This window comes from Epinephelus lanceolatus, chromosome 1, assembly GCF_041903045.1.
Source record: "Epinephelus lanceolatus isolate andai-2023 chromosome 1, ASM4190304v1, whole genome shotgun sequence".
Classification (NCBI taxonomy): Eukaryota; Metazoa; Chordata; class Actinopteri; order Perciformes; family Serranidae; genus Epinephelus; species Epinephelus lanceolatus.
This window is the reverse complement of record NC_135734.1, coordinates 32,343,482-32,370,308: the sequence shown is the minus strand read 5'-3', so window position 1 is coordinate 32,370,308 and position 26,827 is coordinate 32,343,482. Positions and strand designations below refer to the sequence as shown.

The window sequence follows — 26,827 nt, the reverse complement described above, 5'->3', positions numbered from 1 at the left end:
TCACTTTTTTCAGTAAGAGTGAAGCATTTTTCTCGCTGCCTTTGCATTGCTGAGCACCTCGCCTTGAGTTGAAAAAATATCAACTCAGAGCAGAAAAACATTTTCAACGCATTGGCATGTTTTCCCATTTGTCAATCAGATCAATTGAGAGCGAGCCTTCTATGGTGGCAATGACAACAAGTGTTAGCATACAGTTCATGGTTTATGTTAAGCTAATGATAGGTCACTTTTAATATCGCTCAAAGCAAGCTGCAAAACATGTCTGAACAAACTATAGCCTCAACTATTTTCTAATGTTTTCCAACTGTAATTAGGCCCGACGATTGACAGCAGATTGTCAAATTGTCCGTGACTTATCCTAAAAAAAGCCTTGCGCTGACCATCATCGAGGTGAAACTCCTGGATCAGCTGGTTGTACTCCCTGTGATTTCTTCTCTGTCTGAGGGTGTCATGTATTCACACAGATCTCAATTTCCCTGTACCCAACACACTATTTGGGAACAGCCTCTCACTCTCAATAACAGCAAAGCAAGTGCCCCCGTCTGTTCATTTTAATGCAGAATGTAAGGTGCAGTCCTGTGCGTTTATGTTGTAGCAGAATCATTTTTAAGCTAAGGAAAGGTGATTCGATGGTTGCCTTGCAACAATAATAAAAAGAGCTGCAAAAAGTGCTCTGTCTGATCAGGGCTGGCTCTAACAAAAAGGCTGTGTGGTGCGCCTCACGTTTTTCAACCTGTAAAACATGCTCTGTCTGATCAGGCCCTCGGGAATCTTCTTTCTGACGAATGTCCATGCATGAATCACATAATATGTTCACTCAGACTCTTTTGACAGTCTCTTGTTTTGCCACTGACCTTTTGTATCTTTTTTTTCTCCAGGTCTGCTCATGTCAGCCGTCACAGTCATCATCCTGGTCCTGTACTTTGCCATTGACAACTTTGTGATGCAGAAGCGTCCTTGGATGCCAGAGTGCACTCCCATCTACGTCCAGTACTTTGTCAAGTTCTTCATCATCGGTGTGACTGTGTTGGTGGTGGCCGTGCCGGAGGGGCTGCCGCTGGCTGTCACCATCTCCCTGGCCTACTCTGTCAAGGTAAGGAAGAACACTGAAAGACATACAGTGCATATATTAAAGCACAGCTGTGTGTCTGCTGTAAGGGCTGCACATTTGCACATTAAACACTGTGTGTTCATCTACATGTTGTAAGTCAATATTCTAACCTTTATATGCAAAGCAGAGCCACTTTTGCGCCCCATTTTTCCCAAATGGATTAATTTTTTTGTGCAATTTTGTGAGAAAGAAATTCTGATGAAGGCCGAATAACACGTTTGTCTCTTTGACTGCTGCTGTGAAATAAATTATCATTTTAGCGCGAGGTTTAAGCAGCAGATATACATTGCAACATGTCATGATATTTTGTGTTGTTTCCTACCAACAGAAAATGATGAAAGACAACAACCTGGTGCGTCACCTGGATGCATGTGAAACGATGGGCAATGCTACAGCCATCTGCTCTGACAAGACAGGCACGCTAACCACCAACCGCATGACAGCTGTGCAGTGTTACGTTGGAGATATGCACTACAAAGAAATCCCAGACCCTGGAGCTCTGCCACCCAAATCACTGGAGTTATTGGTCAATGCCATTTCCATCAACAGCGCCTACACCACCAAGATACTGGTAAGCTACCTCTAATTCTAGCCTCTAATGGTAGCCATTGTAGAAGTTACCAAAGAGACCTTGAGCATGAATGTCGACACAATTTTAAATAAATACTCGTTCCATTTTTACACTTTATATCATATCTGGTACTATTTATGAAGTCTTATTAAAATGTTTAAATTATATCATTCAAAAGCCTGTTTAGTTAAGACTTAAAGATGTTGAGTTAGCTGCATAGATTTCAGCTCCCTCTGTGTGAGCAGTGAAACCATATGATGACAGCGTCCCTGAAACAGTGAGACGGTTCTACAGTGCTTTCTTCTTGGCGAAGCAGGCAGTCTGTGTCCTTGGCTACTGCTTTAGATTCATCAGGCATTCACTCAACTTGTCACCTTGAGAATGGTTGTGTAATTTTGTCTTATCTGATATTCAGAGCATAGCAGACTGTAATTGAATCCAATCTGTCTAAGTGCTGGAGATCGTCTCTTGTTTACAGTGAATGCAGTGAGGAGAGATCTTCTCTAAGCCAATTAGACCTGTATGCAATAAGAAACACATACATAGATAGATATATAAATATATAGACGCACAGACTCACACACGCTCAGACTGTCATGTTTTAATCACAGTATCTGAAGCCTGTTTGCGTTAATATTCCCTCAGGCCACAGATCAGAAACATTATTTCCATAGTAAAGCATTTGGCGTAAATATCTTAAAAGCAAAGACTGCCAAGATCAGGACGTCTTGAGACTGTTAGAGCTACATGTCTCAGTAATAATTTTCCTGGCATGACCATGTATACTCACCTGCACACACACACACACACACACACACACACACCATTTGTGCCTGTCTGTGTGTCACTATCCTTGTAAACCCCCTGTAGAGTCTATTCATTGATGGCTGACCAACTGACAAATGCCCTTATGGAACTTGCATGAGGAATGAGCTGAGCAGGCGGGACATCTGCGATAGAAGGATCCCACAGATTTCACTTCCTACCCCTCAAGGCACAATCACAGTCTCAGTGAAAACAGAGTGTTGGTCATTGGATTTCTAAGATGGAGAGCTACATATTTGTGTCCACTCTAGTTTTAACACTGGTTTCTTTGAGGCCCAGTAGATATACTTAAGCAATGCAGTTACTGCAGGCTTGATGCCAGCATAGTGTTTCTTTTTTTATCTTTTTAATCTCACAGAGCGCCTATCTAAATGTATAAATCAGCAACAAATTTAATTAAATTCCTCAACAATGTACATAGTGTATTTATTCGCATTTATCCTTACTTTTCCACGAGTTAAAAAAGTAGGACCTTTATTACAAGCCTGCCACGCTGGAGATTGTGGCTGTTTAAATAAAGGTTTTTTGTCAAACGGCCTGTACAGATGCCTCGTCTTTTGCACCCCTAAATTCATTGTTTTCAATGTAGATGCGTGGCAGGCATGCTCAAACGCCAGAGCGTCGCAGTCGTGGCATGCATATGTTCCTGAGTGCCTATTGTTAGGGCACGAAACCTGCACACTGAGATAAACAGAGTACAACTTTTGGAACGCAGCAGCGCGCACTGCATGTCATGTGACACAGACAAACCAATCACAGCTGGCAGATATCTTTCCCTTCTTCAGTAAATATCAGTCTGATCATTTTGGTGCAGGACTGCCAGAGCTTTACATCTGTCCCACGGTCAGTATGCTCACACACTTATAAACATCGGCTTGAAGAAGATCAGCTCTGCACTCTGGATTTCAGGTAAATAGGCGATGATACAGTGCCTGTTAAGGTTGCTTGGTTGCTTGGCAACCTCAGATGCAACCAGCCACTGCATTCTTGAAAACTGGCTCAAAAAAGGCACAAAAGTAGCACCCATCGCCCGACCTTGCGTTTTCCGTGTCTGCAGTCAGTATAAAAAATGGAGTCCTTTGATTTACTAAGTGTATGTTAAGGCCTTTACATACTAGGGCCTTTTTTGTGCGATTGATTGGCATGTCTATATATTAATATATACTTCTCTGTATTGTTGTTTTTGTGATGAGTAATTTCACACACAAATACACAGATTTGTGTATCCATTTATTCAAAAACACAAATATTACAAAAAAAATGCCTAATCTTTTTTGAACATGCTTGATTTCTTGAGTGTTTGCACCACAAAATTAAGGCATCGACTGATCACGTTGTGCAGGACAGACATGATGTCACAACATCACGACAGTGGCGAACCTGTTGCAACTGTCGCACATTTTCATTGCTGCTGGTATGAATAGCTGTGATATCTTTCCTCCACTTGCCAAATACTAAATAATAACTTTGTATTTGACCCAGACCTACAGCCTGGGTTTTAGTCAAGACCACTTGAGTCTACTTAGACACAAATCAAATAGAGCTGTCTCTAGATGAAGTCAGACTGAGTCCAGACTGGGGGTTAAGTCCAAGTCAAGAGCGAGACTAAATGTTCTTGAGACGAGTGCTCTTTCAATATCTGCATTATAACTTCAGTTACTCAGTACAGTCCTCCTGGATTTAGAAATGTTTTAAATGTAAATTTACCAAAATGTAGCACTATTTGTCAACACTGTGAATACAACTCTGAATAAAATAACAAACTGTGAAAGAAAGATATCTCCCCACACGTCTGAAATTATATTGCTTGGTTGTTACATGGCAAAGACAAACGTAAAACAAGCAAGAAACAGGGCTTGGATACTGTACTGACTGGTGGGGGTGGTAGACAAACAAAAGAGAAAAAGGAGCACAGTACTGTAAAGACCTTATTAAAAAAATATTTTCCATTATCGGCAATCTGTGAATGTCATTAAAAGCCATATGATTCAAATAGTGATTTAGTTTTGTTGATGTTGTGAGGTTGCCTCAGTTTCCATTTTCCCACAGCATTTCTTTAGGAGGACGTGCTACATTAAGAAGATGTTATCCCTTTTGAAAAACCTGAAGGAATGTGTTGCAGCATTACATCAGACCATTGTACCTCCATAGCTGCTTAGCTCAACGGAATTATGCACCAGCAGAGTGCAGCTTAGACTTGGTGGATTAAATGGCTCATTCAGTCTGTTTTATAATCTCTTCATTCATAAAAGAGGTTACCTCATGCACCAAAGTTAAACTTAGGGTAAACTTCTAATGATATCAGCTTACGTACTTGTACTGTTTGTTACCTTGCATCAACAGTAATTACCGTCAGCATGAGTGCACTGTAGCTTTGCTAACCACTCAGCTATCCTACTGACAACACTGTATTTATTTACATACTGTACAGCCATATGTGTTCATCCATGCATACATACATATAGCCACAGAACATATGAATAAATATAGTATGGAACACAAAATCTAGCCCATACATAGTAGAGAGTACAGTACATGTCGGTATGAATGTATTTATTCACTGAGAGCTCTTAGTAGAATGACGGGGAGGAACAACGGGGAAAGCAAGTTGTAGGAGGACGTAATTTAAAGAATGAAGTGAGCTCAGAAAGCAGGATGCAAAAGGGAAATTTCTAAGGAATATTTAGTACATCCCCCTCTCCCTTCCCTCAGCCGCCCCCACTCCCTCAGCACCACTCCAGCTCTGCAGTATGCTGGCTGGTGTGTTCTTATATAAGAGGCCAATCCTGTGGGATGCCAGGATGGCTATGGAAGTCTTTGAAGGCCACCACACAAAGGCACAAAGGCAAAGAGGCAGGCTTTGATACCCGTATCAGTCCCCCTATACTCCCTCTCTGTCTTCATAATACAGCCAGTGGTATGGCTCTGCTTCTTCTGTCAGCACATACCGACTCTAAAGTGGAGAAGCCTCATCCCCGCGGGAGAAATTCACACACATTTACACAATGAATACAGTATATGCAAGCTCATACTGTACATGCACATGCTCGTAGATGCAGTATCCATGTGCACACGTACCCTCATTCATATATTCTGAAAAGGATGTGTGCACACGTGCATACAAATAAGCACACCAGTTTGCCTTGAATGTGTCTGGCAGACAAGTCGAGCATGCTACAGAGCAATTTGTGAGCGGCATTCAGTGACGTCAGTATGCTGATGTTATTTCAAAGAAACATGCGTCATTGCCAGTGGTGTGAGAGTCATGGCAAACAGTTGCCCTCTAAAATCTAGTCTTCTCTTTTTCTTTTCGTATATGTCTATAAGAAAACTGTTTGTATAAAACCAGAAAAGTTCAGATGCACACACATCTGTCATATAAGGCATACTCCCACTGTCGGTGGTTTCCAGATCACAGGTGTATGTTCTTGCAGCACAGTTGCATGTGTTTAGCATGGTTCTGTTAGTGTCCTCGGAGCTCAGTCTCGTGTTGCTTCAACCACCTGCTCAGGTCATTATTCCGGTCAGGGACTTGAGAGGTAGATAATAAACACATACACACACCTAAACACACACAGATGGCTTCACTTGTGAAGGATAGGTGCTCGGGGAAAGAGGGAATAATAGACCTGACAGAATGTATCCCAAGTTGAAATGTTGGTACTGTAATAGAAAAACAAGATTCAGTTCATGTTAAATAGGGTGAAAATCCATTTGTTGTTCCACAATGAGCAATTTATTGTTTGTAATTAAAATGAACTGCCTCATTTTTGTTCAGTGGTGAGTAGTGAGGTCCTGGTATAATTGGCTTTGGCTCACAGTGCTTTTGTCATCTGGACTTTGCGTGCTTGTTTGCACAAGATGGTGTAGAGATGAGAGTGTCTTGGATGTCTCTAGCTTGAAGCACCCAGTGTCCCCATGGAATAGTTTTGGCCCCTGAGAAGGAGAAAGAGAATCAGTGGAGAACGCAAAGACGGAGCCATCTTCAGCAGAATTATGTCCTTCCCTTCCCTTGTTCTCTCCCTTCTGTGTTCAGCACTTGCTTACAGACTTGACAGCGTTGCTGAGATGGCAGTGAAAGAGAAATCGTCATCACATTAGAATGACAATGCTTTGATGTTTCAGTGGCACAAAGCTTAATGGGCTCCCTGCGTTTCCCTCACATGGCATGATAGATTTCTTGCTCACAGTTGCTGTGTTTCTATTCTTCTGTTCTGGTTTAATTTTCTGGTTTAATTATTAATAAATACATAAAAGATTAATTGAGGGAATGGGACGTCAGTGGTACTAAAGCTTGTAATATGTATAGTAATATATAGACTAATATGTCATTGTAAATTAATCTTTGTGTTGTCAATAAGAGGTATCCATAGTTTGTTTCACAGTAACTGGTTAAATCTACAAAATGGTGACCAGACCGCCGATAAACCCTGAAGTAAATTTAAGTATTGACTTTAAAAAATAAATCAAAATAATATTTGTTTATGAAGGCAGAATTTAAGCTACAGGCAACCTAAACTAAAATTGTATGTTTTCATATCCTGGGTGCAAATGTGATGTACCGTGCAAAAGTTAAGTAACACAAAATCTCAGTAGATTTTTCTCATGCCAGCCTCCATGTTGGGATGATGTGGGAGTCTCTATTAGATGTAAATAACATAAAGAAGACCATCTGCTGTAGATAATGCAAACATCGTCAAAACTCCCACATTAATAAATGTCATGTGGCTGAGGTTGGAAACATGTGAACTATGGTGTACTGCTTTGAAAGTAACTATAATCCCACAGCCAAGAACTGTATGTTGGAGAGTGATGAGCTTTGAACCACCTGACCGGCAACTTAAGGCAGAGCATCCTCACCACCTTTAATCTAACGTGTTACCAAAGTTGATGTAGCCTCTAGGTAATAAAAGGAAAGCCAGTGAGGAAGAACTTTAAACCTGCATTCTTTTTAAAGGCCAGCGGGGGGTGTCTCCACTGGTTAGATAAAGTCTCTTAAAAAAATGACCCACATTGTCAGTTTATTTATTACCACAGTAAACAATTTCCCAATGGGTTTATGGTCTCAATCGCTAGTTTCAGGGCTTCATCAATACAGCATGGTGCTGTTTTTGTATATATGGTCCCATTTAGAGTAAAATAGACAATCTGGTCGCTGCCATGTTAACCTGCGTGAATCAGTCAGATACACCCCTCGCTCCCCCCAGCTCCACCCTCCTGTCCAAATATGGTCAAGATGGCAACAGCCATCAGTCATGGTGGCTACGTCCACTTCTTTCATACAATCTATGCATGCAACTAAGTAATGGCCAACGCTGACAAGGTATTAGTACACCTAAGATGTGAGGCTAGGTTATGAATCTACTGTAACAACCTCAGCTCTCAACTTAAATTAGCTTACTAATAACCTGTCAATCACACATCAAAGGCAACACCCAGAGTGAAGCAATATTCAGTATGTAGAGCTTTGCATGTCTGTGAGGACAGAATGTGTTAATATTCAAAACCCAAAAAAAGGAAAAGATATTAAAGTAAGATGCAGGAGGATTAAATCATTTGTTATTCGCACCATGGACAGGCCAGATCGCTGGTCTACAATCAAGCTCTCACTCATTGGTGCTAAGAAAAATAGCCCATCAAACAAGCACAGATTTTATAGTAGCACTAGTAGTGACAATGTAGTTAACGTATTTGGTAACGATTGTTACAAATTGAATTGTGTGTTGGTATCAATGTATAGATAAAAAACAATGATAAACAAGGAGCACTACATCAGTATTGTCACTGTCTTACTGAAAACACATAGTACATGTTTTGAAATGAGATTTGGTTGGAATTTAAACTCGAGATTTGTGTCTAGTCTTATTGGTTTTGAAAAATCAAATCTCTGCAGCAGAAGGGCAAATAAAGGACACAGCGCCACATTAGGAGGAAATAAATTAAAGCAAATGGAAGGGGGGTAAAAATATGTAGTGAGGGGGGAAAGGGAAGCAAATAAGTGCAAAAAGGGTGAAAGAAGATGGGGAAATTATACAAGAAGACGAAAGAGAAACCACACTCGCGTGACAAGTGTCCTCATCATGGACTGGAAGACTGTATTACTGCCCTCCAGCATGCCTCCAGGCCTCAGCCCAGTTGGCTGGTACAGTCGTGTGGAGAGCAAGAATATCATCCACTCCTACATGCAAAGAGGGAGCGAGAAGGAAGGAGAAGGCATGGGGGTTTGGCCGCCCTGTAAGAGACTGGGGAAACTGATAGTGAGGAAGAGGAGTAAGTCATTCAGAGTGAGGAAGGAGGATAGGGTTAGAAGGGAATGGGAGAAGGAAAGACAGGATGGAAAGTGTAAAACCAGATATAGCAATAGAAAAACAAAGTAGAGGAAGGGTGGGGTTGAGTGTGAAGAGAAGAGGAAGAAAATGAAAGAGAAAGGGAAGGAACAGGAGGGATGGATTAAGGAGAGCCCCAGGTGGAATAGGAAGTAAAGTTGCCAGCTCTCCCTCTGGCATATGTCCTTGCCTGCGGGAGCACCCAAGGACCAGGGAGAGGGCAGCTGGTCCTTAGCCACGTCCAGGCCAGGATGTGCCAACCGTAGCCCGCTCATGCCAGCTCTGGCCATCCCATGCCAGCAACTGTCCTTCTGCGTAGAAACTCACGTCAAGCTAAACCTCTGCGGAATCTCTGAGAATCTCGGTGTAGCTGTCTGCCTTTTGTTTGTCTTCTCCTGCTTTGTTTAGGGTTCTTTTTTTTAGGAGAAGCAGCAGCTATCAGTCTCTGTATTTCTCTGCAAAGTGTCAGGAGTTATGCCACTTTGAATACAAATTGTGCAAATTAAAATGGTGTGTTTTGATGTTTTGCATAAACTGAATACTGTCACAGCAACAAACAAATAAAATCTCACAGTGTGAGATTTTATTTGTTTGTTGTTTTCAAAATTAAGAATTATAATTGCGACTAAACAACTGGCAGATAGCTTAGTTTAGTTAGATAGTTGTAGCTTGTGGAGCACCTTAGCAGCCCAAATACAAGATGCACTACATATGGAAACTATAACATTTCCCATACCAACATCTCCTCCTGTTGCTTACAGATTCTGCAGATATCTGTTTATATAGATTACTGCTTTGATAAAAACTAGGAAAACAAACCATGGCATCTTTTGACACATTTTAAAAAGCAAACATCTCTTTTTTACTAATGTTTTATTTATAAATGATCATTTAAAACTGTAAGTAACATCCTATATGGCTGTTCATTTGTATGTTTAGTTTAGTGTGATGTTTTTCTGTTGCTGGGAGCCTATTCTCCCAAACACTTCACAGACAGCGCAGATGAGACCATTTGTTCCATCCCCTCATTAGCCAATGACAGGCAGTGTCTTCCTGATGTAATCACTGGTCGTTAGGAAAAGGCATTAATTCTGTTATTTACCGCAAACTCTGTATAAAGTATTTATACTCTTGTCTGCGTCTCTGAGACACACAGCTGAACACTAACCAGATATGTCCAATTACTAGGTGAACATGGGCCAGTACTCTGATTGGGTTTCAATGATTAATGAGATTTTAGATGACTTTTCTCTCCAACCCTCTCCACTGGAACCTCTGGCTCACAGCAGCTGCAGCTAAAGGGACATGAAACCTACGTCTGAGCCTGAATGAATCAATATTCATTGTTTCTTAAGAAATTGTGGTTTCATGATATTGAGCTGCTTAGGCAGGCATTGAAAGCAGATATATCACTCCCTTGACAGATGAATTACGCTTTCAAAGAAGAATCCTCCCATCGTATTTGCTTCACTTGACGTAGGTTTTACCTAAACCTAAAGTGCAAAACACACAGAAAGCTAAAACCTTGGCCCTGTTGATCTCAACCAATTCAAATCATTTTTAGATTTAAATTTTATAGCCCTATATCAGCTAGTTACAAATTTGTCTCAAAGGGCTTTACAACTTCTACAGCACACAGTACAACCCCCGTCTGTCATTAGACCTTCGGTTCAATTGCTTTATTTATCAGTATCAAGTAAATAGATTGAAGTTCAGTAATATTTTTTCTCATTCACTGCAAGGAAGTATATTTTAGCCTTTGTCAGGCGCATTAATGCATTAATAGCATCCTCTATCAAAACCTCGTTAGCAGGTGGACAAGAAGCGGCTATTAGATGGAAAGTGTGAGTGCACCACTTCCAACAAGCCATTAATGTGATTAACTGCACTGCCGATACAGAATCCTTCTCAACACATTTTGGCAAGTGCTGAGCGAAGAAAACAACAAGAAAGTAGAATTCAAAACGTCAGGAATGTCAAGCTTTCCTTTTAAATCCAGTCTTGGTTGGAGGCTTTTTGAGAAACAGAACAGCAAGCCTGCAGTCAGTCTATTTTGGGGCAAATAGCACAGACTGAAGGTGTCTGCTTAGCAGCAAGTCAGACGCATTATGTTCAGTGTGCTTTTGACATGCTGTGTTGTGTGTGTGTGTGTGTGTGTGTGTGTGTGTGTGTACGCATAGGGGTGTGTGTGTGTTAGAGAAAGAGAGTGTACCTGACATGCTGTTACTTAGCTGTGAGTGTAGGTGTCAAACGTACTGTAGGTACTATATAGCAAGATCCCACGGAGACTAGGTTTCAGCTCAGTGCCATCCAAATGAACAAACATGACATTCATCCATCCATTGTCTGTCACCACTTATCCATCATCAGGGGGAGACAATGGTTGAGAGGCGATGTACACCTGGGCAGGTCACAGGACCATCACTGACAAGCATGCACGCACACATTCACATGTACAGTACAGGCAGTTTAGAGTTGAAAAACCTGGAGAAAACCTCAATGCTAAAATGGGGCAAACTCCACACAGAAGGGCCAAAGTTGGACAACAGGTTCAACCCTGGAGCCCTCTTGTTATGAGGTAACAGTGCCACCCACTTCACCACTGTGCTGGCCTACAAACATGACAGTGTACAACAATATGGATTAATAACAACGAACAGCAACACTTTCTTGGTATTGTTTAGTTTTACAACAGAGTTTAATCATGTGGCCCAGATTTCCCCTATTTCCTTGAGAGCTGTAACAATTAGTTGTTTAAACATTCAGTCAAACAACTGTAAATTAATTATAACAACTAGTTAGATAGTTGCTTAGTTGTTTCAGTCTCAAGCAAAAGTGACAATGGCTTCTGGTTCCAGCACCCCGAATGTGAGGATTTGATGCTTTTCGTTGAAGGTCTACCGGGTAGGGTTTAGTGAAATCTAGATGTGAGGTTGCAGATTTCAACCAACTGAAACTTTTCTCATGTGACAAGCATGTAGGAGAACTACAGTGGCTGAAATAAAGACATGAAAATGCAAATGGCCCTATCTAGAGCCAGCTTTTGGTTTGTCTGTTCTGGCCTACTGTAGAAACAACATGGTGGACTCCGTGGAAGAGAACCCACTTTGTATGTAGATATAAACTGCTTCTTCTAATGTAACAAAACACAACAATTCTTAATCTCAGGTGATTATACACAAGAAAACATAGTTAGAAATATTATATTCCATTTTTGCCAATATATCTCCCTAAATCCCACAGACTGGAACTTTAAATTTAACCCATGCAGAGCCCATTTCAAACATACCTGCTCAGAACAGGCCAATTTCTTAATCCTTGGTGTTGCTGCTTGCAGCTTTTTCAAGAACAGCTCATCCAAACGGCCTAAGAAAGGACACAGTGATCCCTTGGTTCCTTAGCAATACACCTGCCATGACATAGCAGCAACATGGGGTAGTGGTTATCCCAAAAGTTACATGGCTGATGCTAGAAATGTTTGAGTTTACTACAATGTAACATCTCCAATATGTCTTTTGTCTTTTGCTGCTGTATGCACTGTAGTGAGCAACGAAGAGTGAGCTGTGCCCAGCATGCTGTTCGGTGGTGTAAGAGTTAATAGGGGCCCCTTCTCATTACACGACACAGTGTGTGCATTACACGCTACTAATAAAAATGTCCTGTCCAACACTGCATTTACTTTGGTCCACACAGAAATAAACCCTTCAAGTGTGAAGTTTACTGGGTGGATGGTTGTTGATAAAACAAACAAGAGGCTCCTTCCATTTTAGTTAGCTATCATTGAGTTTTAGACTGATGGAAAGATAAAATACAGTATATGATGATGCAAGATTCAGCCCTACCTTGGAAAGTTTGTTTTCTGAGATTTTCTCAGCAAACAATTACTTCATTGGGAAAACAATCAGCAGATTAATCAGTAGTGAGAATAATTATTACTTGCAGTCCTGATTTCCTCAATGAGCAGAGTTCTTCTTAGCCCCATATGTTTGATATCAAACTAGAATGAATATCAGCATGAGACTGTGATTATGTGAAGAGGCATGTTATGAATTACAGAAATAATGACAGATGATGAGATTTGTTCAATTACAGTTGAAGAAATAGAGAGATAGAATAAAAAAATATGGGTAGCCACGCTATCTGTGCTTTACTGCTTATATTTCTGTGTGATTTGACAAATTACAATGAGTGAGTAAATGGAGTGAAGCGCGGGAAATACTGATAAATAAGAAGTGGGGAAAGATGAAAAGGGAGACACAGCGAGATTGGAGGACATGTGTGAAGTGAGATGAGTGAAAATCCTGTAAGAGAATCTGAGCCAAAGAGTAAGAATCCCCAAGTGGCGGAGAGAGAGCGAGCACCCTCTCTTTTCCCAAGCCTCTCCTTCCAAGTATGCTTTGCCCAGTGTTACCATGGCAACGCTGAGTCTTCCACAAGCTGACCACACTCACACACTTGCACATACAGTGTGTGTGTATGTGTGTGTACACAAATTGCACACATATACTGTAGCACCCGAACGGCCACGTGCACAGATGGAAGAGATATCACACACACGCAGTAAAAAGGCTCTACTGCTGGCTGATAATAAACACACTCCAGCTTTGAGAGGCAGAGAAAATGCTCCACTGACATCACATAACTGTCTAACATTTCCAAGCTACTCGGAGTAAACACATTAATCCATCATCAACAAATTAATCAGCAACAATTTGGATGATTTGGAGGGATTGTTTTTCAAGCAAAAACAACAATATTTTCTTGTTCCAGCTTTTTAAAAAACAAAAATTCATTTGTGTGTTTTCTCTGACAGTAAATTGAATGTCTTTGGGCTGTAAGTCAGACAAAACAAGCAATGTGAGGACGTCACTTTGGGCTCTGGGATAATGTGATAGGTGTTTATTTTGATAACTCGATGATATTTTATAGACTAAATGATTTAATGCAGTGTTGCTCAAAATGGAAATGTATGGAATTTGATTTTAGTAATTTCCAAGTCTGGATAAGTATTGAAATAAGAAAAGAGAGTATGGAACAATGTTTGTGTTTCCAGACTATTGCCCCTCTTCTGTCTCCTAAAATATATAAAATTCAGTATTTCTTAAAATGAATTGATGACACATACAAGCACAGTGTTATTCATGGTGTTTGGAGCCACCAGTACAATCAAAATGTTTACTGCTGTGTGAGAGAGTGCGGGTCAGAGCAAGCTTGATGTCATCAAAAGAAAGGCAAGAATTATGGCGTGTAGCCTCAGGGATTTAAGTTCTCCATCACTACGGCAGATTTCTATAATTTGGAGTTCATATAGTATTTAAACTTGATGGCTGCATTAGAGAACAGCAGCAATGTTTACGTGTGGAACGGTGCTGAAATGTTTTATATTGTGTTATTTATTTAGCTGGTGTCAATTATATGTTTTACAAATTGCAGATGGGATACATGACTTGGGTGCAGTATGAAAAATATTTCAATCAAAGGATTATTTTTTGCTTTAATACCTGCGTGCAACAATACGCACACTCTTATAGAGATCTGGCTCTACACTGGTACGTCACAGCCTATCCTCCGTCAGTATCTTTAAATTATAGTTTTTATACATAGCATCACAAATATAACGGCTATTAAGCTTGTCTGAACATTTATCAGTAATGCAGTTATGTGGTTATCAGAAATGTAGATGGACTATCTTTTCCGAGAAAAGTAACCTTTATAGCTGCATCGTCATTTCAATGAAAAATGAATAAACAAGGCTGCATCGACGTCGTAAAAATTCCATTAACTTTTATGAAAGAGACTACAAAATGCTGTGGTAACAATAATGTATTATTATTTATTCAAGATGTTGCTGGAAAATAATACAAGTACAGGTGGCAGCAGGTAGTTTACTTCCTCGTTGGGCAGAGATGAACTTGTCTTGTCAGTATGAGCTACAGTACCTGACTACAATCTTCTGGCAATTATTTGGCAACATAACAGCATACATTGTAAGCGTGTAATACACGCTAACAGTTGGACTTTGAAACCATTTATTACATAATAATCATCTAGCTATTTGTACTTGGATGTCAAATGTGCTCTTAAAAATCTACTGAGAAGTCTGGAGTTTGGAAACATATGGAATATTCAAATGGAAAATGTGTTGGACCCCTGTAATCGCTTCATCAAGAATATAATATTCATGTTAACTGGTAATAAAAAATAATCTAATGATCATATCAGAATTATATTTCACATGTGTTATGTGAAAAACTGCCAGCTGCTGTGTCTTCTGTTCACACTGCTCTGTCTACAATTCAAACACAATCCATGTAGTCATTTATAAATGTGGATGCTGAGATGTTCACTGAACCGCAGAAGAACACGGCTCCAAATGTACAATTACAGATTGCAATGGGTTGAGCCTTATGCCTGAAATAAGAACATCCAAATTTGATTCCATCCATCTTCTCCTTCCATCACCCTCCCACACAGAGCAACCCTTTCACCTGCTCGCTGCTTAATTATCACTAGCAGCTATTTCAAGCCTTACATTGGTCGCACTGCGCTGAAGAAAAGAGCATCTCATTGATTGAATGGATCACAGAACAAACAGTATTGAGTGTTTGTTCCTAAAATGTATTCAGCTGAAGACCTGAGAGTCTTCATACCATGATTTTCTTTATACGCCATATCAGCAAACACAGCCATTGATAGTATAAAATCATGTGTGCACAAAGGGGTAAAACAATCAAAATATCTTTAAATCATCAAAACAGATAATGAGAAGTTAATAAAATAACAACCACAGGTAGAAACTAGTATGTATCACTGCAAATATTTGGATGAAAATAGAAATAAACATCTGAAACTCTCCCTGTCTTCCCCTCTCCAGCCCCCAGATAAGGAAGGCGGTCTGCCGAAGCAGGTTGGCAACAAGACCGAGTGCGGCCTGCTGGGATTGGTCTTGGACCTGAAGCGGGATTACCAGCCAATAAGGAACCAGCTCCCCGAGGAGAAGCTTTACAAAGTCTACACCTTCAACTCTGTCAGGAAGTCCATGAGCACTGTCGTCAAATTACCTGATGGGAGCTTCCGCATGTACAGCAAGGGAGCTTCTGAGATCGTCCTCAAAAAGTGAGTTTGGTCTTGTGATTAAAATGAGATGGTTCTGATAAAAATAGCACAGCAGCACATAACCTTGCTGTAGAGTAATATGATATAATCAAGTGCTGTTTTTTTTTTTTTTTTTCAGTGTATAGCTAATCGATTTTGAGTGCATTATGTACTTGAGGGTATAACATATTGCACATTCCCTAGGCAGTGAGAGTGGGCTGAGTTTCCACGAGAAGGTCACAGAATTGTGACATTTTACAGAACATTACACAAACAGTACAGTAACAGATGAGTAACTCTGAGAAAAACATGAGAGGCAGTTATAAAGCTTACCGCACCCATTTAGGGAAAGAGCAGAAATCTATTGATGATGAATGACATTAAGATGAAACATTAAATCCTAATAAACAGATAAACAGCCATTTCACTGTGAATTAAGCTTTTCACATTAATGCAGATGAAGCTACAAAACACTTCATTGACATTAGTCATTTTTTGCACAAATTACAGTTGATTTTTTTTTGGATTAGCTACGGGTGCTTTTACATCTGCCCTGTTTGGTTCGGTTCAATTGAACTCAAGTTTGTTTGCCCTCTACATGCGGTTCATGTGGGCAGGTGTGAACACAGCAACGGCACTCAGGTGTGCACCAAAACAACCGGGTCTGCTTACAAACGAACTCTGGTGCGGTTTGTTTGTGGTGAGAATGTGTTCCGACCTCGATCCGAACCAACTGCAATCGCATGACACATTGTTTGGGTTAAACATGAGCATGTTACAGTCCTGGAGGATTATTAATGTGCACCTCCTCCTGTACTGTCTTAATATGCACATTCAGCACATCCAATGCATCAAAACATTGTTTTCTAGTTGGAGCCGCGCCTCGTTTTCAAACTGTATGGTTTGACTAAAATGAACAATGACAGCAATATAGTCCACGATGACCAGCGCTAAAATCAACCTGCGTAGTTGTCCCTCCATTGTGACATTAGAAAGTGTCACATTTATCTTGCAAGTGTACTCTTCTTCAACGTTTTGTTAACTTCCTGGATTTTTCCCACATGGAAATTCTGACCAATCAAGAGCAACTTTCTCACGCAGGCATTTGATCTGGTCCGCTTATAAATGCTGCCGTGAGAACACAAACCAACTCTAGGCAACTTTATAACAAAATGAGTCCCTGATTCGGACCAAAGCCAGACAACTCTAGGTTTGAAAGCACCCTTAGTGTGAATGAATTTCATCCAACTCTGTGTGTTACTTTCCATTTGTTTGTTTGTTTGTTTATTTGAGAAATCCATTTACTGTAAACCAGATGTTAATGTATTTTGGCTGCAATAGTAATTTAGGCTAGTGGTTCCCAACATTATCTGTCTGATGTCTGATTATCCCAAAAGCCCTGTCAGATGAGCTCAAGCAACCCTTCATCAACACCACACATTTTGTTCCAGATTTGTTTATTTATATTGATTTTAAATTGTATTATAACTGATGTTATTTAACACCATTAGTCATAAAAAAGTGGATATTGGGATAATATTTTACTTCTACCTTGGAATGACAGAAGCTGGACATTCCAACTATGGATTGATTACTTCAAGCTAACTGTGTTGTGTTGATTTTAGTTTCGAAACAGCAGATGACAAAACAAGCTCAGTGGCAGTTCAGGAGCTTTCGATCATGTCGCTTGATCTTCATCAGCAGATGGAGTTAGAAAAAAGTTATTAAAGATATTTTTCATATGTGTGAAGAATTGAAATTAAGAATTGAAAGACTGCATTTTAGTACTGTCTGAAGTGCGTACATAGTCCAGGATTTTTGACCTAACATTGACAAAACCAAAGTTACAATACACAATTTGAAATACCCCCATTCCAACACTCCACCGTTAATTACAGATGTAGCCATATCCTGAACGAGGTGGGCGAGCCGAGGGTTTTCCGTCCACGGGACAAGGATGAGATGGTGAAGAAGGTGATCGAGCCCATGGCGTGTGATGGCCTGAGGACCATCTGTGTGGCGTTCCGTGACTTCTCCGGTCATCCTGAACCCTCCTGGGACGATGAGAACAACATCCTCAGTGACCTCACAGCCATCTGTGTCGTTGGGATAGAGGACCCCGTCAGGCCAGAGGTAAGAGAGAGTGACATACTGAGAGGAGTGAGCGTGCATGCGTGCTGCAGCACCAGCAGGCACTGTTCACTGGAGTGTCCTCACCTCACCTTTTAAGGTTTTATACATTTATGAGATCTCTTCAGTCTTTTCAACACTTTATTCTTTTTATATATTTTAATATTTCAAGTGTCTCTACTGTGCTACTTGTGTATGCCGCCCCAGGAATAAATTAATTATCATACATCACTCATTTATCCTCTACTATATTAACCATCTGTGCTACACTTACAGTTTCATACCTTTGAGGGTGTTCAGACTTTTCTACACACAGTTCTGATATATCTCACACAGCTGACAGAAAGGCAGCCTACAAATTATAGACAGCAGTCAATTGCATCCTGTTTGCCAGCACTGTGCAAAGAGAAAGTCTTCATCTCTTTCTGATTGATAGCATAGATCTACTGTCACAAGAGCAGAAAAACTGTATGTAAGGTAAACATGAATAAAGATTAATTTAAAGATTACTTCTGACTGTGAAAAAAGGAGATGTGTTTTAGTGGCGTACAGTTTGACGGAGGTATTTATAGAAAGAAGCGATGTCGACCCCTAATTACTGTAAAGAACTGTACGTGATGTCGGAGAATTAAATCAGCATTTTAATTGCCAAATTATACTCGTATATATACAGTTTGGATAAAAAGTCACTGTAGTAACAGAGTATTAGATATTAACTGTTATTTACTGTGCACTACTCTGTTTAAGTTTTTAATGTGTAAGTCTGTGCCAACCTTTAATAACCTCTTTAATACACTTGTTCTGAATTTCAAATCCTAGGATTGTTAATAAGCCTTTATTTAGTTGGCAAAGTTAATCCATTCCTAGAAAGCCCAGATTTAAACACACAGTTTTATGGACCGGACCAGCTCCTCTCCTTTTAAATCATCCCCCTTGTTAATATCAAACTTGAAAAATGTCTGAACAGTCTTTTATCTTAGTTAGAAGAGCTCGCCTATTTATGGTTGTACATTTATTAATTTAATCTCAATCTCATGTAGTAATTGATAATGTCATATATAACAGGTGGAGACAAACAGTGAACAAAGCAGCACGACTCCGGTGACAGTAGCAGCCTGCACAGAGAGCTGACAGAGAGGCATCATGTCATGTGTCATTTAGAAAACTTGACATTAGAGTGTGTGTGTGTGTGTGTATGTGTGTGTGTGTATGTGTGTGTGTGTGTGTGTGTGTGTGTGTGTGTTTGTCTGTGATCAGTTGCTTCACTGATGATTGCTTCACTAAATGACTATTGACTCATGAAATGTGCACCCCAGACTGAGCTGATCAGCTTTACCTGATTCAAGACTCAGTAACAATACATTACTAATATTTTTCACATGCTGCTACTTCTATGTGTTACAGTTTCAATGTTACATTGTGTGAATGTGAATATGTACAGTATTATATATAGATACTACTATATATATATATATATATATATATTGGGTCTTCAGTTGTGCAGTTTGTGGGTGGGACAGCTCTAGGACATTACTGTGCAGATGCCTAGTGAGACACTTGACTAGATATTTAGGCGATTGTAGAAAAACGTCCTTGTAACTAAGCACATTTAAAGGAAGACTTCACCCACAAAATGATCATTTGTATATCATTTACTCAGCCTATGTTACGTTGAATTCCTGAAGAAAACTGTTTTTCTTGCATACCTCCACAGTGAACAAAGAATCCAAAAATCCAGAGGAACTGAAATCATAGGGGTCAGCGTTAAACAACAGCCAAACTATATATACTCTCACACAACTTGTTTTGTATAATCTCATTTATACACTCATTTAAACACTTGTAAAGAGTCTCATGCACGAACGGGTAGCATGCAGGGGTAAGCTAGCAGAGCTTAAATGCATGCACTCACTCAGGTTGTGCTTGTGTGTGGTTGTAAATAAGAAGGTTTTAGCTAAAATGGTATACAAGCATAAAAGTGGATAAACAAGACCTGGATTTTACTGCACGAATTACGGGAGATATTTTTTACTTGCGCTTATTTATCAATTTGCAGATGAAGATTTTAAATGTGAATCACAAAATATCCCTGTTTTTGGGAAAAAATCTTCAATATGTCATCTGTAAGCCCTGTTAAAAGCAAAACGAACAATTCATAGAAATAATTTAAGCATCAAGAAATCATTTCAAGTCTTTTAAGATGAATTTCACATGAAGAAAAGGGAGAATTATAATTGGGCTAAAGACAGTCAGGTGGAACTACTGCGTGTACAGTAGGAAACTGACCTCACTTGACAGCTCCTGTGCAGGTACAGGGAAGCAGGAAGCTAACTGACTACTGCATTATTCAACTTCCTCCTTTCATCTTTTTTTTCCATCCCCCTCCTCACTCTCTAACAAGGGCTCTCATTCAACCTCTCCCCACCATGTTTTCTCCTTTCCACCTCTCTGCAGGGCAGGGGTTGACTTTCACCTTTCTCTGGTTGCTCTCTTTTTCTTTTGACTCTCTGCATCTACCATGCTCTCCCACTATGGCTTTCTCTCTCTGTCTGTCTAAAACTGAGTTATGTAAGCATCTGAACAGACCTAGATAAAATAAATAAGTACAGAGAAAAGAAGGGGAAGAGAAACCATCGTCCTCAAAATGAATAGGCAGACAAACTAAGGAGGAACTAGACAAGCTAAAGAGAAACAGCTTTTGTATCACAGTGTTATTTAAGCAAACTATAGAGGCGTTTTGAAAATATTAAATAAATAAACTCAGAAAAAGTGAGAAATATGCTGGAAAAAGATGATTATTGCATGTTGGACATGCAATAAAACAGATTTCTGCAAAGGCTGCAATGTTTGTGATCAATTAAATCACACGTTAGTGTTAACATAGTCCTTCATGTTGCTCTAAGCCTGGCAGTTTGCAGCATTTTCCTTTTCCTCCGCCACAGAAGTCACTTAACATCTGACATTTCCAATAACTGATGTGGAGAAGCAGTGCACTGCTGCACTCCAGTGACATCTTTCCAGGTCTCATAGTAAGACTGGCTAATATTGGAAATGAGATGACTTTCCGCTCTGCTAAAAAGGTCACACAGAGTGGTAAACATGTTTTTGGTTTGTTTATTAGTCTCCAATTTCTTCCTCCGGAATGCGATGTTCTTTTAATAACTAGCTGCTCTGTAGGGTTGCCCCCAGAGAGACGAGAGAGAAGAGAGCAGAGAATGAGAGAGAGAAAGGGGGAAGAAAGAGAGGAGGGGAAAGATAGTGGCAGAGAAAGATAAACAGATTCAAAATCAGATTCATGTCAGAGGGATGTCGGACTGTAGGAGAAGGAAGACGGGTAAGGAGAGAAACGGAGGAAAACGAGAGTGTAACCAGATCCGTATTAGAGACAGGAGAGGCTTGTTTTTCAGTCTCACCTACTAGCCTCCTACCCTCGTCGGGCCAGATTGTATTTTTAATAAGCCTCCACTCTCCTCCTCTCTCCACCTCTTCTTTCGGATGACCAGTCAACTAGAGCAGTGGGAATCCAGAGGAAATAAAGAGTAAAACGGACAGCAGGGATGACAGATAGGCAGACGGGAACTTGATATCTTGATAACAATGACTTAGTGAGAGCGGAGAGGGCAGGATGTAATAACTTGCTTCACTTGCCACAATATTTACTGCAAGAGCTTCTTTATTTTGTCAGATCATATTACTGAAAACTGACTTCTAATGAATTAATATAGCATGTGCTTTTTGTTCTGTTTCTAAATGTTAACTGTTTTTGACACATGACGAAGTCAGCACATGTATAAATACTGATGTTAATAAGCATCTAAAAGCATATTTGTGAATATTTTTCTCACTTTGAGCACGTATTTTAATGTCCTTGACCTTTTCCTCCTTGGGAATTTGCTTGGAGATTTTAGCCAGAATTTACTCTATTTAGTATTTTATTTTGTGTGAGTGATTCATATTTGTTTTTTTAAAAGCACATCTGTTTGTTTTTCTTATTGACAATCTGAATACTTCAAAGGAGTTAATTTGGTTTGATTAATTTGAAGTAATTTTTAAAGCTGCATTTCTAATCTTTGATGAACGTTGTAAGACACTTATGAAAGAGGACATAACCCATTTAAATTCAGAATAAACTACACGATCCTGTCTGACCTCCTCATTCCTCACTCTATTTCTCAACCACTCTGATCCTCAAACCTCAGCCTTATATCTATTCCCTGCTCCAACTGCAAAACAAAAGGTAATTGAGCATTTGTTGTTTTAGCCCCAACTCTCTGGAACCATCTTCCCCAATCTGTTGGCTTTGTGGATACTTTTATCGTTTTAATCAGCTTCTAACAATTCCAAAGCCTTTTTATAGATTTCCATCCCTGTCTTCTTATGTTTTGGTTTATTCATTCATTTATATTTTTCATGTGGGTGTGAGGCACTTTTTAACTGTGTTTAAAAAAGTGCTATATAAATAAAGCTTGACTTACCTACTTACTACATTATTTCTTGAATAAAGAAAAAATTGAATAGTGAATCAATCAAACACACCCCTGCTCACTTCAGTGCACTCAGTGGTTAATGGCTTATTGGGGGGGGGGGGGGGGGGGGGGGGGGGGTTAAATAACAGACCATTGCTATGGACGCAGTTCTGATAATAGACACTTTGAGGAAGCAATAAAATAATTTTTAAATCAACATTTTGTGACAAAATTTGGATTTTTTTAAAATAGTAAGTAGCCTTACATAACAGATGATAGAACTTCTTGACTTGAAGAGTTTCAGTTTTCTTCCACTTGTGCTACTGGTTATTTTAGGTTTTAGTGTTTATATCACATGTGGCCTCTGATGAGCAAAAGTTACATAGTCTTGCTTTAAAGCTATCTATGATGGTTCATATATTCTAATTAGAAGATGTGCAATTAGCAAGTAGGATGAAATGATTTGTTTTATGTTTGTTTAACCTCTACCTCATTAAAGACCTGCCCTCCACTGTATAGATTCATTTTGCAATCTAATCCCTTTAAGCAAGTCAAATCTTTTGTGTGTTACATGCATGAGCAGCTTGATTTGGCAGTTTAATGTCCAATATGTTTACACATTGCATTGGTGGATTCATTTTGTCTTCCATCTCATGTTTGCGTGTGTTTGTGAGTACAAGCATGCTCCCATGTGTATGTGCAATATGCCCAAGTGTCTGTGAGTGTGAAGTGGAAAGTATGCATATTCCTGCCTCCGTGTGTGTGTGTGTGTGCGTGTCAAAGAGAAGGAGGTAGAGTCCTAGTCCTATATGCGCAAATGGATGTGAGTTGCTGTTACTGTATGTGTACACATTTGTTTGCGTGTGGGTTTGGAGAGCAGTGCTCGCCCACACTGACCTTTGTCAGGAAAAAGATGTGTTTCTGAATTAATACTGTGCTTTTGCTTGCTGATTCTACCACACATCAATCTCCATACAATAATATCTCTCAGTTATTCTACTCGACTAACATCTGGAGGGAAAAGAGCTCAGATAAAATGCCATTCTATATCTTGATAGATGGATAAAATGAAAGTTTATGGAGTTAAATTGGCTTTGTATTTGTGTTTTGTCTGTTAAAGATAGCAGTGTTGTTGGTACTGGTATGTTCTTAAAGCAGCTATAATCAGTGTTTTAGCGTAACAGCTGATCACATGACTACTTCTATGTGAAAGGTGTAAATCAAAGTGACAAAGAGGATTAACTTGACTCTTTTTTTGGTTCAACTGGCTTTCATACTGCAACATTGTTTTCTACACAGTGTGACAGTATGACAACATAAGCGACTAGCTGGTGAATATCGTGGAGCATTTAGCAGCAAAGAGCCAGATATTTGTCTCGGGAGACCAAAACAGAGCAAAAAGGAGAAAGAATATTGGACTAATATTCATCAGGTGGCCACAAACATGTCTACAAATTGATGCTAATGTTGCTGCTTGTGTGCTGAATGTGTAAATAACAAGCTGTTTGCTCACCAAATCAACTTAAAGGTGACATGTCAGTGTTAGGTTTACAGCTCTTAAGTGACCAAAAGAATCAGTTATTGCAGGGCTCAACGATAAGCATTGCCCAATTGCCCAGGACAAGTTAACAGTTCCACTGCAGACTAGTAAATCTAGCAACTAAAGAATGAAACGCATTGTTTTTTTCTGGAGCCGATGATGAAAGTAGCTAAGGAGTGAGCCGTAACGCTTCCTTCCCAATCTCTGTTGAGAGTTGCACATGTGCAGTACTAATCAGGCACTTGAGAGAAAATGGTGTGGTTAATGACAAAGATCATGAGCTGAAGTGTAAATGAGCATTTCAATTATCCTGGAAACAGTTTGGTTGGGTGGTGTTAGAGGACGTGGACAGAATAAAAATTAAACATGACAATCAACTTTATTCTTTGTTGTTATTTGACAACTGCTATAAATAAAGCAATTTGTGGTCCAACCAGGCAAATGAAATAAAACATTAACATTGAACCCTGCATTACAGGTGCCCGATGCTATCATGAAGTGCCAGCGTGCAGGCATCACAGTGCGCATGGTGACAGGAGACAACATAAACACAGCCAGGGCCATAGCCATCAAGTGTGGGATCATTCACCCCGGAGAGGACTTCCTCTGCATCGACGGCAAAGAGTTCAACAGGAGGATCCGCAATGAGAAAGGAGAGGTACAGTAACCACTATTAGAGTTAATCAGACAGCAAGACAGGCTGAGCTCAGGAGAAAGAAAAATGTCTTTCTCAGTCTAAATCACCACCACATGTCCTTTTAACATGTCTGTGTGTGTGTGTGTGTGTGTGTGTGTCCAGGTGGAGCAGGAGCGTATTGACAAGGTTTGGCCTAAACTCCGAGTTCTGGCCAGATCTTCCCCAACCGACAAACACACACTTGTCAAAGGTGAAATGGTTGCCTTATTTCATTTTCATTACTGCTCATCAAAATGAGACTCACCTTGTTTTGACATGTTCGTCTGTATATAATATGTCAGAGTTTTGCAGAGGTAGTAAATACCTGAAATTACTCACCTCGATTAGGGTTTTATTGTCTTTCAGATGCTGTGTTCAATGTATGTGTACATGTGTTTGACAGGCATTATTGACAGTACTATGGCAGATCAGAGGCAGGTGGTGGCTGTGACAGGAGATGGGACCAATGATGGACCTGCACTGAAGAAAGCTGATGTTGGCTTCGCCATGGTGAGCAAACCCTTGTTTCTGTTTGTATCATTTTCTGCCCTGCTTGCTTTTTTTTAGGGATTGATCTCAACATCTGCAGATATCTTCTTCACCTCTGCAGTATTCAGGGGTTTTTTCTCAGGCACTCTGCCTCTGGCAGTGTAGATTAGGAGCTCCCCCTAGTGGATTTTTGAGCTCACACAATATCTCTGCAGTACATAGAACTCTACAGAATACTGGAAAACATAATTTGGTACTCAGCTGTTATGCTGTTTCCTCTATTTCAGGTTTCCTCACTAATTACTAATTTGACCTAGCACCATTTTCTTCTAGGTCCAAAAACTTAAGGAGGTTGTTCCTGACATTTTTTGTTATGACTCCATAGCCCTGTCAGACAAGCTCGACCACCCCTTCATAGTTACCACCTGTCTTGTTCTAAATGTGCTAATTTTAAGTGATTTTTTTGGCTAATGTGACAATAAATGTGCTAAACATAAGCCTCACGCTATATATATAATCATATATGTGTTTTTTTCCCTCCTAAACACAAATCGTAATTTACATTGCAGAAGTGCCCCCTAACTCTAACCCCTTTGTGGGAATCACTGATGTAAGGTCTAAGCTGGTCAGAATACTTTTGCTCGCCAAAGACACAGATGTGTTGGTCGATGTGGTCACTACTTTTTATGAAGTCACGACCTCATCTGCACACTGTTCCCCCATATGTCCTGAACACAGCAAAACAAGAAGAAAATAAGAAAATACAGGCAGAAGACAGAGTCTGTGCAGATGAATACACCCTCACACACTTCCAGTGATGATTGTTTTTTAGGAAAGTCCTGCTTAGTATACCTTTAACATTAAATGTCAATGTCAATGAGTTTCTTTTGCTTATATGTCTCTTATCATCTACTCTGTTGGAAGGACATCGCTGTAGTCTGATATTTACACCCTACATGGGTTAAACGAATAGACCACACTCACAAACATGCCCTCACATGTAGCATTCATGTAGCATCATCATTATCAAGCACGAAGTTGTCTGAATGCAGCTATTGTCTATAAGGTGCTGCGCTCTGCTACTCATTACATTATCAGGCAGCTGTCCTGCTCCTCGCATAGAAATATGGAGCCTCCTGTCATCAAACCAACAACACACGCACTTACCCCTTAATTAATCTGCATCATTTTCCATCATCGGACTGAATTTGTGTCCAGAGACAGTTTTTTTCCAGTTGCTGTAAAGTTGATTTAAACAGACTTCTTTAATTTTCTAAGTGGTAGGTTGAGGAATAGTGCAATATGATGCAATGAATTCAAGTTTCTTTCTGACTGCACCTTTTCTGTTTCCCTTCAGGGTATTGCTGGAACAGATGTGGCCAAAGAGGCGTCAGATATCATTCTGACTGATGATAACTTCAGCAGCATTGTCAAAGCCGTAATGTGGGGCCGGAACGTCTACGACAGCATCTCCAAATTTCTTCAGTTCCAGCTTACTGTCAACGTTGTGGCCGTCATTGTGGCTTTCACTGGCGCCTGCATCACACAGGTCCGAGGCTTGTGTGTGTGGGCATGTGATGGGGTTATATTAGTATTAC

The 26,827-nt window shown here is 40.0% G+C and overlaps 1 protein-coding gene across 18 annotated transcripts in view; it reads left to right on the top strand.

The window, feature by feature from the left end:
- Positions 1 to 26,827, top strand: part of atp2b2 (ATPase plasma membrane Ca2+ transporting 2) — a 114,326-nt gene that overhangs the window by 76,826 nt on the left and 10,673 nt on the right. For all 18 annotated transcript variants that reach the window (XM_078169535.1, XM_078169516.1, XM_078169554.1 and 15 more), the window contains 8 exons: positions 879 to 1,093; positions 1,440 to 1,682; positions 15,708 to 15,949; positions 17,827 to 18,061; positions 24,543 to 24,722; positions 24,864 to 24,951; positions 25,144 to 25,250; positions 26,587 to 26,778. In XM_078169535.1, the coding sequence (XP_078025661.1) occupies positions 879 to 1,093; positions 1,440 to 1,682; positions 15,708 to 15,949; positions 17,827 to 18,061; positions 24,543 to 24,722; positions 24,864 to 24,951; positions 25,144 to 25,250; positions 26,587 to 26,778 (1,502 nt within the window). The remainder of the gene's footprint in view (positions 1 to 878; positions 1,094 to 1,439; positions 1,683 to 15,707; positions 15,950 to 17,826; positions 18,062 to 24,542; positions 24,723 to 24,863; positions 24,952 to 25,143; positions 25,251 to 26,586; positions 26,779 to 26,827) is intronic.